The 17,815-nt window shown below is 40.5% G+C and overlaps 4 protein-coding genes across 6 annotated transcripts; 3 read left to right on the top strand and 1 right to left on the bottom strand.

The window, feature by feature from the left end:
• Positions 1-184: 184 nt before the first annotated feature.
• LOC128886022 (circadian clock-controlled protein daywake) lies at positions 185-3,511 on the bottom strand. 3 transcript variants are annotated; one of them, XM_054140532.1, is made up of 6 exons: positions 3,344-3,511; positions 2,686-3,257; positions 1,604-1,737; positions 1,296-1,468; positions 882-1,090; positions 185-801 (listed from the first exon to the last, which is right to left on the bottom strand). In XM_054140532.1, exons 2-6 carry the CDS (start codon positions 2,756-2,758, stop codon positions 650-652), a joined length of 741 nt encoding a protein of 246 aa, XP_053996507.1. In that variant the 5' UTR covers positions 2,759-3,257; positions 3,344-3,511; the 3' UTR covers positions 185-649. The 3 variants fall into 3 exon arrangements, with proteins under 3 accessions (XP_053996507.1, XP_053996506.1, XP_053996508.1); XM_054140531.1 differs by having other exon boundaries at positions 2,686-3,282; positions 3,351-3,511; XM_054140533.1 differs by having other exon boundaries at positions 3,351-3,511.
• A 1,842-nt stretch (positions 3,512-5,353) lies between these two features.
• LOC128886023 (uncharacterized) lies at positions 5,354-9,089 on the top strand. Its single transcript, XM_054140534.1, has 4 exons — positions 5,354-5,723; positions 6,772-7,034; positions 7,293-7,404; positions 7,479-9,089. The coding sequence occupies exons 1-4, from the start codon at positions 5,657-5,659 to the stop codon at positions 7,772-7,774; spliced, it is 738 nt and encodes a 245-aa protein (XP_053996509.1). The 5' UTR covers positions 5,354-5,656; the 3' UTR covers positions 7,775-9,089.
• A 143-nt stretch (positions 9,090-9,232) lies between these two features.
• On the top strand, positions 9,233-12,163 carry LOC128886018 (protein takeout). The gene is made up of 4 exons (XM_054140526.1): positions 9,233-9,611; positions 10,486-10,773; positions 11,642-11,791; positions 12,012-12,163. The coding sequence occupies exons 1-4, from the start codon at positions 9,443-9,445 to the stop codon at positions 12,161-12,163; spliced, it is 759 nt and encodes a 252-aa protein (XP_053996501.1). The 5' UTR covers positions 9,233-9,442.
• Positions 12,164-14,596: 2,433 nt separating this feature from the next.
• Positions 14,597-17,564, top strand: LOC128886021 (protein takeout). The gene is made up of 3 exons (XM_054140530.1): positions 14,597-14,809; positions 15,077-15,308; positions 16,968-17,564. The coding sequence occupies exons 1-3, from the start codon at positions 14,740-14,742 to the stop codon at positions 17,407-17,409; spliced, it is 744 nt and encodes a 247-aa protein (XP_053996505.1). The 5' UTR covers positions 14,597-14,739; the 3' UTR covers positions 17,410-17,564.
• Positions 17,565-17,815: the final 251 nt, after the last annotated feature.

The following is a 17,815-nucleotide window of genomic DNA, read 5'->3' as shown; positions in this document are numbered from 1 at the left end:
GGCGCGTAGAACATGTAGTTCTTTTGTAATATAAGTGGCAGCTAGATTTGATGCGAGGAATACTGTATGTATAGTGTTTGGTTTCATGACGACTGTGTCGATTACGATGATCCGTTTGGTATCTGTTTTAAACGTAGTAATGAAATATAATAAGCACATATATGTACATGGATAAACACATAAATATTGATATTTACGTTTATTTCATACTATTTTTCCAATGGAATACAATCAAATTCATCCTACCTATATTCTCCGCATATGTGCCACATGCACCACTACATGTTACCATATTTCTTTTCGCAATGATCGTTGCGTGTTTGCAAATAAAAATCCATCTTATTAAACTATATACATACATATTCCGTACATAATAGTCGTTTATAATATATAAACAAACGTGTTGTACTACTACTATTTTCTTTTATTTTGGAGAGTAAACTTAACTATGCCCACATTACCCCGATATCCCAGACAACCCAAATTATAAATCATTCGTGCGATACACCTCTACTTACAACGTAGATTGTCCTAATTCTAACCGCTTTTTTTTTGTTTTATGTAGCTTGCTAGCTTATGCTCGTTTGTTAGAAGAGTCGACAATACCAGCGGCCACGGTAACAACAAAATATCAATGGAGAAGGTACGTTCAAGGTAGCAGGAATACTTCGACGGGCACGTGGCGTAACAATTGATTGACAATGCCAGCAAACAGTACGGACAGTTTCTTTTTTAACTGTGGTTCCATCACCTTTAGCACTTCCTGTCCGTTCTCTCTCAGGAACAGGTTGGTTGCTTCGGCTGTAAGAATATTTATTATAATTATATATATTTTAACGTTCAATGTTTTGTTTACGACAGAAGTTGACACGGATACTTACTCAGTATACGATTATTGTTGAAGAATTTACGGACTCTCATTTGTACGTGTTTCACATCCAGAACGACATCGAGATTTTCAACGTTAAGATACGTCTTTCCATCTCTCGCATTTGTGGAAACGGTACCCTTGACCAGAGCTTTGACGTCGTCGAAACGAGCGTGAAACGTTCCGTTACCACTGGCTGGTAGAATGATTAATACTCCTGCACTGACATATTGAAAAGAAGCGAATAATGGTATCAGTCACGTAACGTTTACTCTACATAATATATTACTTAATATAAACTTATAGTCACGATTCGTTCTGTACGTTAGGTATGTCAAAGAACGATCGACAAAACGAGACATTTAATTTGCCGAGATGACCAAAGAAAGCTAGCACAATTGTAAACGGACAAATGATGGAAGCAAACCTAGAATAATGCGCGTCCAAGATAAGGGCTGGCATTCGTACAATAGCTTCGAAGGGTGAGCCGAGTTTAATGTCCTCAACGGTGTAGTTGCTCGCTCCCTTTACGAACAATTCGCGTAGCTGTACCTTATAACCGTTTGTACCACCTGTCAGAGACAGAGTCAGCTCGCCCATCTGTTAGGACAAGTCGCATGGGGTAATACATGAAGTAACCGATGTGAAAGAAATCGATATTGAAATGTTCTGAATTCTCGAGTAGAGGTAATTGATACATTTTATTATTATTCTAAGAAGGTAAAAGAAGCTTACACGAAACGGCTCAACCGAGGGCAGCTCGATTTCCGGTATTCCGACTCTTAGATATGGTCTCAGATGGTGGAGGGCATCGATCAGACAAGCTTTCAACTTTGGATCGCTCCTCGAACACTGCTTCACGTATTCCGCTGAAATCACAAAATATACATATAGTATCGGTACGATTACTAGTCAAATAAAGTAGTTGATCTATTATTCTAATAAAGTGTCATTAAAAAAATGCAATCGTATATCGGATATATCGATGTGAGGTAAGCGGAAACCGCGCGCTACTCGCACGAAAAGCTAGTTGCCAAGCAGCTTGTTACTCTAACTACACATTGTGAAATCCTAATGAAATTTCTTAGGGTCACTTGCACGACCTCCTTACCGGGTGCAGCACGTTTATGTAACATTCGCACAATTTTCAACCGGCGAAAATTCGCTGCGAGTATACGCAATACCTGGCTGCATCGATACACCCAACTTTCAACCCCAACAATCGCAACGAAACACCACCCAACGATAAACAACTAAACCAGATTTCCCCCCCTTCCAAAAAAAAGTTTCCTTTCCGTATAATCCATTATGATAATATCCTCATTTTATAAGACTTTCACTCGAAAATTTTTTACAAACTTGATTCGGAGAGACCTGTGTCTACCAGGAAGCGATCGCGTAAGCCATTGATACTTAATCGTTGCGTCGCGACATAACACTGGTTTCGACGAATTTCTATCTTTTCTTGTTTTTAACACTAGCGATAAATAAACAAATATAATTTCACTTCGTTTTTCGAAAAATAAGCGTCAAGGCCTGCGCGGCTATTAGATGTCATCCTAAAAAAAACGTTATGCAATAGAGGTGAAGTCGGTCTGCGCGATATTGGACATTTCCCGATGCAACCGTACATTTTAATGCTGCTGAACAATTGTTCAGAAAATATTCTCGTTACTCTGATTCGTAAACATTATTCGATATCAAAAGAAAAAGTACGCTGGCGAGGGATCGATAAAGTTTAAACTGGCCAGGAGTTTAGAAAAATTAACAATCGCTGACATAAGCGGTCCTCCGATTAAAAAATTAAAGTAACTCACGGTTCGAATCGACGGAGAGAGTAGTCGAACCACCCGCAACGAGGAGTAGGAGACAGAGCGCCGATCCGATCATCGTGGTCGTAGTTAATTGACCTGATTCAGAGATCGAACTGGACCTGCGACCGTTTCCAAGACTTTTTCCAAGGATCCGTGGTACCCTACTGGCCAGATCCACCTGGACTCCGAGTGTGATCCTCGTCTAGACTCGACGGACACCGATACTTTCGACGAGCGTGCTTCAAATCGCTGGTCCCCGGCTAAACGGCACCGCTAGACCAAGACTGACTATGCAAGAGGGCATTGACAGATGCCGGATCGTAACTGCACGCGGATACTTTCACTGCTGCAACGTGCACCTGCGCCTTCTTCGTCAGTGACGATAGACGAGTCCCTCTTAGGCCATGTTAGACCCGTCGAAAGTACCCTAGATACTCTTCGATCTTTTCTAATCTCGCCGCTATCCGCAGCAAACTGGAAAGCTGCTCCTGGAATGCCTCTCGCGCCTCTTGGCTCTGTGCGAAACTATTTTTATCCAGGCCTCTTTGTATTGACTTTTCATTTATTTCTGGAACCTACCGAACGATGTCGATGAATTTGCTGCAAAAAATAATTCTAGTATAATTAGAAAACTTGGATAATCTAATCATTACAAGCATACCGCATACATTTTCTTCGATATCACGGAAGAAGAGGGAATACCCGGAGTAAACTTTGTCCTCGAGTATGTTTCAAAGATTAGAACACTAGATGAAAATCAAGAATTTATGCGTTACTTCATCGCAGAAAAAGGTTTAACTTTCTAAAAGTATCTAGACTAATCCCAAGTATCGGAGAACGCAATTTTTATCTCGACGAGAATAACGTGCCTTTTACGAACTCTTTAAATTGCGACGAAGGGGGAATGAGTAAAGATACAAAAAAAAACAACGATAAATCATGTAGAACGGTCGAAACTTTTAAAAACGACGCGATGTCGCAACGTTGAACTCTATGTACGTTGCAAATGACTAGGAATTGATAGGATATGATGATTGAGTAATTGCTATAGTGTGACACTTTTAGAAATTCCTTGCTGGGTAATTTCTATTAGTCGGTAGTTGAAGTCAGAACATTGTGCAATGTAATTTTTGGTAGACTGAGCACGTGGTATGTATAAAATTGCGAAGATGCTACTGTCCCAACTGTACAGGATATTTTACATTTTAACGAAATGTTTATTCATCCACCTTTATTTGATCGATACTTTTATTTTTGGTATTTAACGAATACCTATTAAACGTATTACCTCTGTTGTTAACAATTGTCGACCTTCAGTTTTATTAAAAAGTTTTTTTGCATCGTATGAATATTCTTTGGCGTTGCAACAATACCTCAACCGTCTCTACACCACTGCAAACCTGGTTGCCTTCGAAAAGGTGCCGTCAGACTCTGAATTTTAGAGTTGTGTGTCGAAGAATGACAACGAATTTTATATTTTATCTAATAATGCGTTACGATAAATATTATATAAATACAAAAATAATCCTTGAAAATTGTATAATAGAAGAACGAGCCTCTGTCATACTTTGTCTATCCCATCTACTGCCCACGTAACACCTTTGATGAGGAAATACCGATACCAAACGAGTCGAAGTAATTCTCAGGAATCGTCAATTCATGGGATCGTATTGTCGTCGTACATCCTGATCGCTCTTTCAAACCAATTATTTTCCATCGTAGTTAATTTTTAATGACTTTCGCTGGCCTTCAACCATAGGTTAATGTACGCGTTTTGAAATGCTCCATTAGGATGTAAGCGAAGAATCACGCTCATTCCATTTAAAGAAAAAAGTTGACCTTCGTACCTCCATACCTCCATCTACAAAAAGCTATTGACATCAGCAGATGGTCCTGATGAGGCTCAAACAAAATTCGTATAATGCATTTTTTCTATCGCCAGAAGTAGACAAGTTGTTCAAGGCGATAATCGTTAAATATGCAGGATGTAGAAAAATAGAGGATTTCTCAAGTATTTAAAAAGTTCTCGGTCGATTCTTGAGTCACTCCATTAACCTGTGTCTTTTTCTATCAAAATTATGTATCGTCATAAAAATGAATGACTATAATAAGTAGCTGTGTAAACGATTTACCTGTTTTTTTTTTTTTAAATCGTATGCGGTCTTTCGGTCGACAGACAACCGAATATAACGTCAGTTTAGCAACTGGAGCAACTTCTGCCTACAAACCGATCTGGCTGGCCTGTTTTATCCAGGTGCAATCTATTGTTCGTCGAATACGACCAATAGGAAGTATCGATATCCTTCTTCCTGTTCTTTTTTTGAGCAACTCAATGTCTTGAGAGCGAAATGGAAAAAAACCAGTTTCGTAATGCGTGTTGATCTCTGATTTAATTGATATCTCGAGAAAGGTCTATCAGAAAAAAATGAAATTAAGTTCGATGATTCTGAACTTTTTTGAGCAGCGTATATCTCCACAGCTCTTCGAACACAGAGGATTCGTCTCCCCCTGAATGACGGGACGGTCACCTTACCGTACACGCGATCTCTGTGTTCACCCAAGGGCAACGAAAATCCTTTGAGTCCTTTCATTCGCCTAAGGAGCCGAGGTTAAAGCTTCAGGAAGCAGGAAACGCGAATTGTTCGAGCGACAGAAAAATCAGCCTGCAAAAAGGCCGTGAAAATAACCTGTCGCGTAAAATCTCGATCTCGTTTCACTTCGCGGGGTTCTTGCGGGCAACCGAGTCGTGGACAGGTGATCTCCCTGCGTGTTCCTTCGTGAAATTATGTAAGGTCGTCCGAAAATTCTGGCACAGAAACGCGACGGTGGTAACCCTTCTCTCAGATGCACGATCGAGAGTGAAAGCGTAAGCATCGCTCGCGTGTTCACTTCTTGCTGGAATTACACCGCGTACTCCGAAACAAGGCGCGTGATTGTTGTTAGATTGTGACATTGTCGATCGTCCTGGACAGAGATGCGATCACCATTCGGTATCTACGTGGTTCTCTTCCTCCTGGTTGCATCCTCGATCGCTGAATTCGGTAAGAGAACTAGTTGCTATCGCACAGAGTTGCCCACTATCGTCGTGGCAGTACGACACGGTTATCGCCGCGAAACGGTTGTGTAAAAGGACCTCGGAATGCCAATTGCAAGCATTGTTCATTAAACGTATTTAACCGTTCCAGTCGACGGCGACGTTAAAAAAGATTTTGCGCGGCAGAGATCGTGCTAGTGACACGTGCTTTTTCAGGAATCCGCGGATAATTCGTGTCCAATGGTTTTGTTTATTGTGTTACGCAAAGGCAATTTTCAATTCAATTTGATCAATATCGAAGGTATTCCCGTATTTCGTTGAAAGTTTCTCGAAAGTCTTTGGTGCCAAAGCATAACTGTACGAAACAAGCGTGTTGCGTGAAGGACGTAATAGGGTGCGGATTATGCAAGCAGAAAATTCTCAAGGAGAATCAGACCATTGTAAGGAACCTGGAAGACTCGGTTGGACGCCTGATTCAATGTAAATTTGGTTCTCTACTTGATTGGTTGTTTTTTCTCAAAGCCTCTTCCTACTTGTCTCTAGCATTGATTTAAAACGATCTGTAATCTTGTTCTGAAATGCGTGAAAGGAATGCGATAACCATATAGGAAAAATGGTTATACTTTTTTCTTTTTCTATAATACTAATTTAGCAATACACTGGATTTAAAGCAACATAATATCTCAGTTAGCGTGACTATCGCATTCCTTTTTCAACGGTGTCCCAGATTGCAATTGACGCACGCTAAAACTTTAAATGGTAACATGCCTTATGGAGCGTTCCTAATCTGTTTCTTCTTTCTTGAGAAAATATTTTAGATACGTTAATATCATCTTTGTACCCCTGTTCGTTCAATTTCAAGCAAGATGGTTCCACTAATTTAATTTAAGCGCGTCAAATGTACAGTCCCAGTGACGAAACAACACTTTCTACAGAAACAATTATCGCAATAATTTAGTCTGCTGAAATTACGTATTCTTACCGTGATAAAATCAACCAACGAAGAAACCGGTTTATCCCAGACGAAAGAGTCGAAAAACTTTCTTCTGTTTCAGAGGAGCACTTCGAAGATTGCCATCCAAATGTACCAGGGTTCGACGCGTGTGTCCGAGAAGCGTTGAATGCCATTCGACCTTATTTCAAAACTGGACTCACCAAGTACAATGTCTCTCCGTTCGATCCATTCTTCGCTAGGGAAGTGTCGGTGACACGAGGAATGCCAAATTTTGGCTTTACTTTAACGCTGAGGAACGTCACCGAAACTGGATGGACCGCGAGCAAAGTGACAAAATTCGTCAGTGATTTGCCACACTACAAGGTACAGTTATATATATAAGGTTTCCGTATTCAAAGAGTTCGATGAAGTTGTTCGAGAAGTTTTGATTCTCAAGCAGGAGTTGATTGCCTTGAGGAGAACGGGGTGAAAGGAATATTAAAATTTGGTACTCGGATGCAGGTAAAGTCCAAGTACTTTATTAAGTAGGAATAAAATAAATTGTCTGGCCGAGGTCACCGTCTTCGTACCATTCGTACCATTTCATGATAGACCCCGTAACTCTTTGTACTTTGATTTCAGGTTGTTTACACTCAGAGTTTCCCAGAGAAATTTCTGGCGGGCTCTTACGAATTCAATGGGTCCATATTTGGATCGTCCATGCGCAACAAAGGAAAATTTACATTGGCCCTGTGTAAGCGATGCCGAATAGATGGTTTGCGAACACCATGTGACTGGAAACATAGAAACTAACGACTTTTATTTCAGACGATCTGATTCAGACGACTACTGTGACCAAACGACCAGGACAGAAGATCCAAGTGAGCGTCGACGTGCAAACTATCAGAGATTTGAAACTTCACATCACGAACCTGCTCTACGGCCGGCAAATACTCGAAGACATTCTCGATAAAATAATAAACGGTGCCTGGCAACCGGGATTCGTAATGACCAGGCGTCTAATCAACGATCTGGTCTCCACCGCGTTCACAGAAATATTTGGGACCGCTTTTCGTAATTTCCCTTTCGATAAAATCATCAAATCGAAACCTAGCGCACGATAACAGAATTTCGCGACCAGATATTTTCTGCTTTAATAACGATTTTTGATTTTCTGCAAGCGAAACGATAATATCATCGTTGGTTACAGAATTACCAGCCTTTCTCGTCATAGAAAAATTCCATTCGTGCATTAATCAGCAATCGTTATCGTAAACTGCGATCTTCGTTTCTTCTCCGCGAAAAATACGTGTAAGGTGTCTCTGAATAAGCGATGCATGCAATATCTAAATGTCACGAGATTCGAGGAAACTTGAAAAATAGCCATTCGCAACGCAGTATCGAGGCAGCGTCGAGGAAAACAGTTTTTCCTGAATTTTTTACGATCGTGCCAAAGCCTCTTGGTGTTCTTTGAATAGAGACGGTTTATCGAAATTCGCGAAGAGATCGAGCGATCGAACCAGTCGGCAACGAAGATGTCTGTCAGTCTATTGCGAAATCGATCGATCGTGTTATAGGTGGTTTTCGTTTCCTAGTAGCCTTTACCATTAAGCAACCGTCGTTTCATGGCTCTGTCGTCTTAGGGGCATCCTATGTGACGAAGCCAGGAGAGAAGAAGAGGTTTTGCCCTTCTGTTAAGATAGCTGTTTACCTTGAGAAGTGGTCGGTCTCTGACCTCACATTCTCATGGTGTGCGAGCATGGTGTATCATCATTCGTGCATCGATTCTCGAGTCGAGTGGAATCTATAGATCATTCATAATGATTTCTGCGTAGAAACGAAGATGTACAATAACAGATGGGAACAATTTCGCAAGTCGTTCGGGTTACTCACTTTCTGTTCAGTATTTTAATTTTAAGTCTGGCAGAACTCTATCAAATAAGCTAATAGCAAAGTATTACACCAAATGTAATAGACTCGAGGTTTGTGGATTCGTCGCACGTTCAATGTGCGCACAACACGCTGTCAACGAAAGCATTACCGTTCCATTTTTTATAATGATCGATCGCGGTCAGAATCGATCGTGGTAACGACAAGTTACGATGTTCGTTAACGGTGCTTAACATTCCTCGCTAAGTTTGCCGACTTTTGTGACGTCCACGCTCTGACGTGTGCTTACTTTCGATCTACCTGTCGCAAATTTTTATGGTCGATTATCGAATACTACGAGGCGCGGGAGTGCTTCATTTTGAGTCATAGTCTGTCGACAAGACACAAGCATTTTTGTCCAATTATGGATGACTGCTGCGAGGGGACTTTTGTACACCTTTTCGTTCAACGTTACAGTAATCCTTCAACTTATCGAAAGTTCTAGTTATTCCTTTTTTTTTTTTTGTAACTATTATGTATCGAGCATCAATAAATGACTGTAGTATCGAGGCACTTTTTTTATTTAATTTTTATTACAAAAATGACTGTACTTATCTCTCTTTCTCTTTGAAATGTCAGAAAAGTATATCAGAAAAAAAATGTTGTTATGTATGATTCTGGCTGGATGACTGGAATTTACGGCCGGATGCGTGCACTCCCTCGGTCTCATCCTGTTCTTCGTGTTCGAGCCTCGAAGGCATAGCGGGGGCAATGTCAAGGTGCTATAAGGCTCGGCGCATCCCTGCTGGTCGGTCATTCCACGCGAAGAAATTCGATCGACTCGCGCCGCCCGCTGACAGAGTATACCAGTCTCGAGTAATTGCCATAACGTCTGGGGTTTGGATCATCGATCTCGATCAACGATGACGAGGTACAGCTTATTCGTGTACGCGTGTGCATTGCTGGTCAGCGTCGAGGCTATCGGTAGATACCAAGGTCTGGAGTTTTTGGAACCTTGCTCTAGAAGGGATCGCAATCTGGAGGGCTGCCTCGCGAGGTCGGCCAACGCACTCACCGAACACTTCCGTCACGGTAAGAAATTTTCTCGCTACAAGATCTTGTGAGCTCTTGAGAATAAAACGACGACTTTCATGGTCGAGCAAGCAACCGTTTTATCCTCGGCAGAACTAAACGAGTAACGTAGCTGTGTGCTATGTACATGTATAGATTATCGGTCACTTTTTGGATAAGAAAATATATGTATTATATTTAGAAACTTCTAATTGGGGATGTGGGAATAGAAAATGAATGTAATAGTTGTACAAATTTGAACGAGACCGAAACTTGATGGATCGAAAACGTTTACTACTACTAGGTCAAATTATTGCTTCGATACTTGGAATTCGACGGTCAAAGAAAGTTCCGCGACAGTAACTTCCACTCGGCAACTTCGAAATCTCGTCGGTGATATACAAAGTTTCTCTGAAAGCCGTAGTTCCGTTTTCCAAAAGTGGGATTCCAGTGTAAAACCCGTCGCGTGTCACCAAGGGAAAAATACGGAAGTCGAAAGTCGAGAATTACCGATCGCAGGGACCACGTGGTGCCGTTGGAAAAAAAAAAAGGAGGAAAAAGAAGTTCGCGGCAAAGAAGCAGGTTATAACGGTGTATTCGAATGGTCACCCAGTGTCCTACATTCCTCGCACTCTACACACGAGAGTCTGATGGCATAGGTTCGCGGCTCTGACGCACCTTGAATAAAACATCGAACGGATTTAAGGCTGAAGGGCTAGCTTCCGTTCAACGACTCGAATTGCTCCTCGTTCGTCTCGATCTTTTCGCTATACGTGATACAGTATTCTTGTACAACCACGCTGCGACGTGCAAGCTTAACATTTGTTTCGTTATCGAAACCTGACTACAACGTTACTCTAATTTAATACTATCTATTTGTTGGCGATGTTTGTAGGGTTGCCTCAGTTGGGGTATCCAGAGGTTGAACCTATTATCCTGGACGAACTACACATCGCACTCGGAGGTGGACCCGATGGTTACAGAGCGCAATTCAAAGATGTGGCTGCGAAAGGGGTTTCGTCGTTGCGAGTAACCGGTCTGAGGGCTAGGTTAACCGACGACGAGGTACAGTTGCAGTTGGCTCTGAGTATTCCTAGAATCAGAGCAGCGGCGAAATACAGATCCAGCGGTACTTTAATTCTGGTGAAAGCCAGTGGTGCTGGCGACTATTGGGGCGAATACGGTAAGAAATGAGAACTACATAGTTTCATCTGACTGTAAGAACGTAAATTACTTCAAAGTGACACAGGTGTTAGATTTATATGATATCAGAGCGTCGGACTAGTCAGTGAAAGTCGAGAATAGTAAATTAGTTACAGTCAAGTTAGTCACGACATCGAGTATGATTGTACCAGTCCACTACAGAAGATTACTATCATAAATAGGCCAGATGCAGAGCATAATGATTGCCAGTAAAAGTTGCGGTTTCTACTGAAACGTAGTTAACGTGCTATCGGGTTAATCGTTAAGTATAGTAGAAATTAGTTGTACCTGAAATGCGATACGAGGTCAGGTACCGTGAACAAAGGTCTGCCATTTATGATTCGAATGATAGTCGAACGTTGTACTAAAACATTGCCGACCGAGTGAAAATACTTAGGTAAAAGTCAAGAGCGTCGCCAACTTTCACCGCCAACGCAATGCAAATTTGTTTGTAAAAGTTTTTGCGTTGCTCTTACCGATACTACGGCGAAACAGACCGCTGGACGATAGAACCTATACAATTAAAAGCATTAAAATTATCAAGAATTAACGATGACTAAACAATATTAAATTAAACTTGAAAACACAAAAAAGTACTTGTTCGTTAAGAGACGAGTCGGTATCTTGAAGAGCTTAAGTAAGTGTGAAAGTCCAAGGTCTTATAACGGTCTTATGTTTACGTCAACGTCGCCGTCGTCTTTAGAGGAACTGTACTTGATTTCACGGAGATAGTATCATTGACCTCTAATAACTTCGCCTTGTAGTATGCAACGCGCTTTGCATCGTAGTTTACCAACACTCGCAGTTCAAATTACTTTTCATTTATTTGAAAATCTATCTAATTACAGAGGGCGTCAAGGCCAAAGTCTTCATCAGAGCGAAGCCCTTCTTAGTTCAGGGTCGTCGTTACTTGAGGCTGCAGCAACTTAAGATGGATTTTAGCGTACAGAACATTAGAATGGGCGTTGAAAACGTTCGCGATAGCAACGCCATTATACGTAAGTGAACTTTGTCTAAAATCTCTGTATATTAATTGACGAATAATCAAATTATGCAAGCATTATTCAAGACCTCGTCTACCCTAAATTTATTTCCTAGTTTATTACTTTTCGCATATAAAGTATTGTTTTTTATGGATCGTTCTAGTACGATAACAATTTTCGTAATATTTATGAGACAATCGATCAATTTAACCTAACGACGCTTTTTCATTTCCAGTTGCTGCGCTGAATTTGTTCATTAATACTAATAGTCAGGAATTACTTAAGGAGATGAAGCCGGATCTTAGACGGAAATTGGTTCAAGTTATGACGACCTTCGTCGAAAAGATCTTCGCTCAAGTACCATACGACGCTTGGATCGTGGATTGAGACGATCAGAATTGCCCCCTGTGCTCTGGTAGTTTTAAGAACGATTCGCATTCATTTTTTTTTACGTTGCGTTCTCTGAAACAGGGAGATTTAACAATTCGTTTTCATTAATAGAAATTGCTTTGACAAAGTAGAAATTGCAGTAACGTCGAATACGAAAGAACAAAGGGTTGATAGACGCATAAATCATTAAAATAGTAACAGCTCGCCGCCATTTTTGTTTAGATAAGTTTATCGTCGATAAGTAAGCATTAAAATGTATTTAATTCGATGAGATTCGAGAAGTATGCGTGATAAGAGTCGAATGTTGGATTTGTAATTTTCAAGTTACTACATCTATCGTTGAATGAACATTTATTTTAGTTTTTCCGAGTGTACCTATTCGTTGCACCATTATGACTAATTGAAGACTGAAAAAAAGGCAAGTTATGATAATTGCGAAAATTGTTACTCGATGTTTTTATAAATATGTCTCTGAAAAATGGAGTTCTCGACTATTATAACTTTCCTCAGTTTTTTGCTCTTCAATTTATACAGAACATTGTATCTTGGACGAAACGTACCGCGTGATTTTTAATTAAGTTCTGGTGTTAGAAATTATTCATTTAATGTTACCGAACGGATGCTATTCTTAATCTTGTAATCATGTAGATATCATTTGTTCAACTTTTATACAAATAACGTCATAAATTATATTTATATATATTGAGCTTCTACTTTTATATATCTATATACAAATATGTACATACACGTATACCATGGTTATTTTCCAACAGATTCAAAGATGTATTGAATATAATCTAGGTGATACTACACCCAATAAATCTACTTTTGTTGCCTTTCACGTAGCGTTCGGTCTCTTCTTGCGGCTTCGTTATGCAATAATAGCTACATTATGTGATCTGTTTTGTGACTTGTGTAATTTAACAAACGACGTCTGCCAGTGTGCAACGGTTGAATGTACGAACGTCGTTCGATGGGTGATCGTAAACGATTACACGTTTCCGGAAACTTCAACCTCGGGGCGCTTAATTACCCTACATGTCGCTGGCATTTCGCGTATTTTCTTCCAAGATCTTACATTGAGAATTACGATCCATTTGCAAAATTGATGAATAGCTGGATGACGGTGCAGAATTAGTTAAGTAACGAGGTTCATGTGCTCCATTCAAATTAGAACCCCCTATTTCACATTACGTACAGTTCGATTAGCGATGTCATATGTCACGTGTTTATACGCGTATCAACGCATATAAACATGTGAATTCGCTGACGTATTTTAATATATGCACATAGAAAATCGAAGGGTACTACCAAACTACCATCCCGTGCAATGTGCAGCCGTGTAACCATGTCACGTGAAATAAGGGACACGCGCAATGTCGTAAATTCTGATTTAAATAAATTACCGAAGAGCGTTGTTAGTCTTTCAAAAGTATCACAGTGGTTTACCCAATTCAAACCAATAACATACCATTGACCGACGTAACAATTGGTTTACCATTATTCGACGGAATAATTAGTACAAGAACGTCATGCACATGCTGTAATAATAATCAACAAGAAATCAAAGCTAAACCTCTTTTTATCGTTATCAGATTCAGATTATAAAATACGGTAAAGTTTATGGTTTGTGCTGACTATTACACATAATTTTCGATTATGGAAACGTTCCACACGCGCCGCGCCGTGGACGCGTGCAAAAGCCGTTTCTATACCTGAAAGCGGCAGTCACCCACACTAACCAAGTACAAAGAGTGGAGAGGTTCGGTACCTTGACCCTGTCCTTCGACATCGTCGAGTATCGCGAACAGCGATGACGCGTTTGCTGGTTTTTCGTTTGCTCGCGTCCTCTTCTTCGGAGCAAAAAATATATAAAGGAAGAAGATGGAGGAACATTGGTGGAAAGACGATACGCAGCTGGAATATTAGATGGAAGAAACGATTCTTCCTGTTTGACAACGTGACCGAGAGAGACGAAGGGATTCTCACGAACCGGGTTTCCCTCGACCTCTAGTTCCACGAAATTTTCGTCGTTGAATTTTACAACGCTCGCCAGCCAGTAACGTTATTCCTTTGTCCTTTGATATTGCTTACAATTTCTCTGTCACTGGTTAATCTTAGTATTTTATACTATAAAACAAACTATAATTTTTATCGAACAAATAAAGGATGAAAACTTGCTTATCTTTTGTAGGATATATGAAGTTTCTGTTTAAAGCTATCATAGAACGCGCGCGTGCAAACACGTACTTACACAGTGAACGGCCAAGAACGTTGGTGTGGGGCATGCGACACGATCACATGCTCAGAATTCAAGATTTGATCCTTCACAGTGATCTGGCAGACCTAGACGGTGTGGCTGGTATCGTCGAATGAAGAACATTGACCAGAGAGGGGAGAGATGAAGAACTATAAGGACTTGGGGCTGGCCTCTGCATTATCCATTTCTACACCAGCCACCTGATCATTCGCGGGTGACAGCCCTGACGATTTCTTCCTGCTTCGCGATCCAAGTATCTTCATTCGTGATTTTCGGTCAGTTTTGATTCTCCCGCCAGCTTTATCGAGAAGAAATGATGAAGATCATTCTCACAGGATTAGTCGTCGCGACGATTTTCAACGTTGCATCTGCTCGTGATTTGCGTAAGTGACATTTTTACACGTTTCTTCGTTTATTTTGTACTTCAATTTCATCCGAAAATGGAGATTTAGTTGCGGATGTGATATTGAGTAACTGTTAATACATAATTACAAATCTGGCGATATGTAAGCATTTATGTCTGCATCATTGAGAATTTCTCGATAATAACTACGTTTTATGGAAACTACGAATGAATAATTATTTTGAATGATTCACGCCATTCAACAGGCCTATTTTAATTCATAACAATGAATGTGATGACGTTACAGCCGAGTTCCTTCATGTTTGTAAGAGGAACGATCCTAATCTGAGCAACTGTATCAAGAGCAGCGTGGAGAACTTCAGACCGTACTTAATAAATGGGCTTGCGGATTACAATATACCTTCTTTGGAGCCTTTATTGTTGAACGAGTTGGTGGCTGCTCCGGGAAACACTATTAAACTGAAGTTGAGGAACGTTCGCGTCTACGGCGCCAGTAACTTCACCGTCTCCAGATTGAAGTAAGTTTTATTACAATTAAATAAGTTTACAAATGCTTATTATGGAAAAAGGTAGCTCTCTGTATAGCAGCGAATAAATTAAATTGTAACATTTGACATTCTGATGTTGAGAGAACGAAACTGTAAACAAACCGTATGTTCTGTGATAAAGTGTAACTAAATACGCTCGTATGTTAAATTAAACGGACGGTAATTTGTACAACGATCCGTCTAAAAATGCTATTTAGACTCGAAGAAGACGTTCAGTGTTCAAGAACCTTCACGAAAGTGAAGGGTAAGACAAGGACGATCGAGCCAACTACGAATCACCGACTAAATTTAAACGCAAAATCAATGCCCTCCCTTTCCCGAAGGTTACACTGAAATTACAATTCTCGTCGAGTGCAGCAGTTGTCATCAAGAAACACTGTTCCAGAAGAAGGCTGAGTGTACAGCTCCCGGGGTCAAAAAGTCGTACATTTCCCATTTATTTATTGGCGAGTAAAGTAAAATATAGCCTTATTAATATTAAAAAAAAAAAAAAAAAAAAAAAAAAAAAGAAGAAGAAGAACGTCCTGGTCACATTGGTCTGCAGACAGTTGTCCGGTGTTTGTTGTACCGTGTACCCACAGAAAAAGTTGTAGCTTATCTGAATCTGAAGAATTGAAGAAGAAAAGTCGAAAAAAAAAGCAATCCGATCGCGTCAGATACGGATTAGTTATTGTGCTCGAGAATCCTGTTCCGAGATTTTTTTTCCAGATGGAGATGTCTTTCGATCGTTGATTAGGAAAATAAATATTCATGAGAAAACAGGCTTAATACCTTTGAATTTGTAAATGTCGAACAATGCATTACTTTGCATAAAATTGACGTCAATATAAAATTCGCCTCCAAATAAGAAAAAGTTGTAGGAGAATGGTTCGTAGAGAGCCTATCGAATTATGCAGATTGTATCGTTAGCAACTATGGCGATACATGTGATTGTATTCCGGATGAAGTAGCGCAAACGACACCGCGGTGATTGATTCTCCGCCGAATCATAAATAAGTGAAATAACGACGATAGTAGAAGAGGTCTCGACCGTTTGTATTCCGTGTGCACGCCAGGTAGATAATGACCGTGACACGAACTTCTGAAATACGAGCTGGAAACGATCGGTATGGCACGCGCGACGCACGAATTATAAAAAGAAGCGGTCATCTGTAGTATCGTAGACGAGAAATACGATACACCGGACGTACAATGGAACTTTTTATCCGACGACTAGGGCTGTTACGAAATGAATAACTGAAATTTATGCGAGGAATAGGAGAAAAGAAAACAAGTGTCTGGGATACTTTGAACACAGGGAGGAAAGATAAGTACGTCGTGATAGTCAATTAGGGAGATCAAGGGGGACTGAGAAAGGAGGACAAAAAATGACGTGACCGATAGAGAATGCGAAGTCGTAAGTAAACAGTGTGACAGGGTTAGAGACGAGATGCGAGAAAGACCAATTAGCCAATACCAATTAGAAAAATGGCTCTGTTGACTGGCCATTAGTTTTAATCAGACTTTTTATGGAATCCTTAATTCGAATGCCATTTAACTTTACCTCAAACTAGTAACACTACTCGAGATTTATCAGGCCTAATCGCAGCGTATACGTAATTTACGAGCGATTTTTCGTTTTTTCCGCAGAGCCAATTTGGACACGTTACGCTTCGTGGTCGAACTGAACTTCAAGAGCCTCTCCATCGAAAGCGATTACGACATTGACGGAAAAGTGATCCTGCTGCGTCTCAAAGGATCAGGCCCGATGACAGGAAACTTCACAGATTGCAAAGGACTCGTCAAGCTGCGGGCGAATGTGGAGCAGCGAAAGGATGGGAATAATTACGTGAAAATTGTAAACTTCGACACGAAGATCTCGGTAGGTCAAGGACATTTGACGCTGCAGAATCTTTTCGGTGGCGATCCTATCCTCGGCGACGCTATCAACGCGGCCATCAACAGTAACTTCAACGACTTCATCAAAGAATTGCAACCGTCCCTCGAAAGCGCCATATCGAGCACATTCCTCAAGCTCGCGAATAGTATTCTCGGACAATTCACTTATGAACTGCTTTTCCCGCTCGCGTAGGAAACCTCAAGAGCTTGGATGAATTCAAGTGTCAGTTGTTGGTTCATCGATGATACTGCACCGAGATTTGCGTGCGTTATACACTGCTTAACGCTTTAACTACCGACCTATTTAGAAACTGTCAACTTAGGAAAGGATTTTTTACATTATCCATACTGATTTCTCCATACTGTTACTAACCTGTTAGTTTACTGTTGCCAACAGGAATTAAATAGGCTCTCGGTAGATGAAGCGTTGAATGTAAATTAAGATTTGATGCACAACACACAGCACGACATTTTTCTTCGCTTTGATGAAAATCGAAAATATATAAACTTTACAAGCACTTCTATCGTATCGCAATGCATACTAATATCTTCATTCTCGACGCGCGTGCTAAGTGTATTAACTGCAGTACGAAAATATT

This window comes from Hylaeus anthracinus, unplaced genomic scaffold, assembly GCF_026225885.1.
Source record: "Hylaeus anthracinus isolate JK02 unplaced genomic scaffold, UHH_iyHylAnth1.0_haploid 11982, whole genome shotgun sequence".
Taxonomy (NCBI): domain Eukaryota; kingdom Metazoa; phylum Arthropoda; class Insecta; order Hymenoptera; family Colletidae; genus Hylaeus; species Hylaeus anthracinus.
The sequence above is the reverse complement of the archived record's forward strand: the minus strand, read 5'-3'. Positions and strand labels throughout refer to the sequence as shown.

Excerpts from the sequence above, each read along its gene's own strand:
- LOC128886022 (XM_054140532.1), bottom strand. The coding sequence starts at position 2,758 with ATGATCGGATCGGCGCTCTGTCTCCTACTCCTCGTTGCGGGTGGTTCG. Across the intron at positions 1,469-1,603 it reads CCTCGGTTGAGCCGTTTCGT|ATGGGCGAGCTGACTCTGTC; the intron begins GTAAGCTTCTTT and ends TTGTCCTAACAG. Across the intron at positions 802-881 it reads CAACAATAATCGTATACTGA|CCGAAGCAACCAACCTGTTC; the intron begins GTAAGTATCCGT and ends ATATTCTTACAG.
- LOC128886023 (XM_054140534.1), top strand. The coding sequence starts at position 5,657 with ATGCGATCACCATTCGGTATCTACGTGGTTCTCTTCCTCCTGGTTGCA. Across the intron at positions 7,035-7,292 it reads GTGATTTGCCACACTACAAG|GTTGTTTACACTCAGAGTTT; the intron begins GTACAGTTATAT and ends CTTTGATTTCAG. Across the intron at positions 7,405-7,478 it reads AAAATTTACATTGGCCCTGT|ACGATCTGATTCAGACGACT; the intron begins GTAAGCGATGCC and ends CTTTTATTTCAG.
- LOC128886018 (XM_054140526.1), top strand. The coding sequence starts at position 9,443 with ATGACGAGGTACAGCTTATTCGTGTACGCGTGTGCATTGCTGGTCAGC. Across the intron at positions 9,612-10,485 it reads CACCGAACACTTCCGTCACG|GGTTGCCTCAGTTGGGGTAT; the intron begins GTAAGAAATTTT and ends CGATGTTTGTAG. Across the intron at positions 11,792-12,011 it reads CGATAGCAACGCCATTATAC|TTGCTGCGCTGAATTTGTTC; the intron begins GTAAGTGAACTT and ends TTTCATTTCCAG.
- LOC128886021 (XM_054140530.1), top strand. The coding sequence starts at position 14,740 with ATGATGAAGATCATTCTCACAGGATTAGTCGTCGCGACGATTTTCAAC. Across the intron at positions 14,810-15,076 it reads TGCATCTGCTCGTGATTTGC|CCGAGTTCCTTCATGTTTGT; the intron begins GTAAGTGACATT and ends ATGACGTTACAG. Across the intron at positions 15,309-16,967 it reads TTCACCGTCTCCAGATTGAA|AGCCAATTTGGACACGTTAC; the intron begins GTAAGTTTTATT and ends TTTTTTCCGCAG.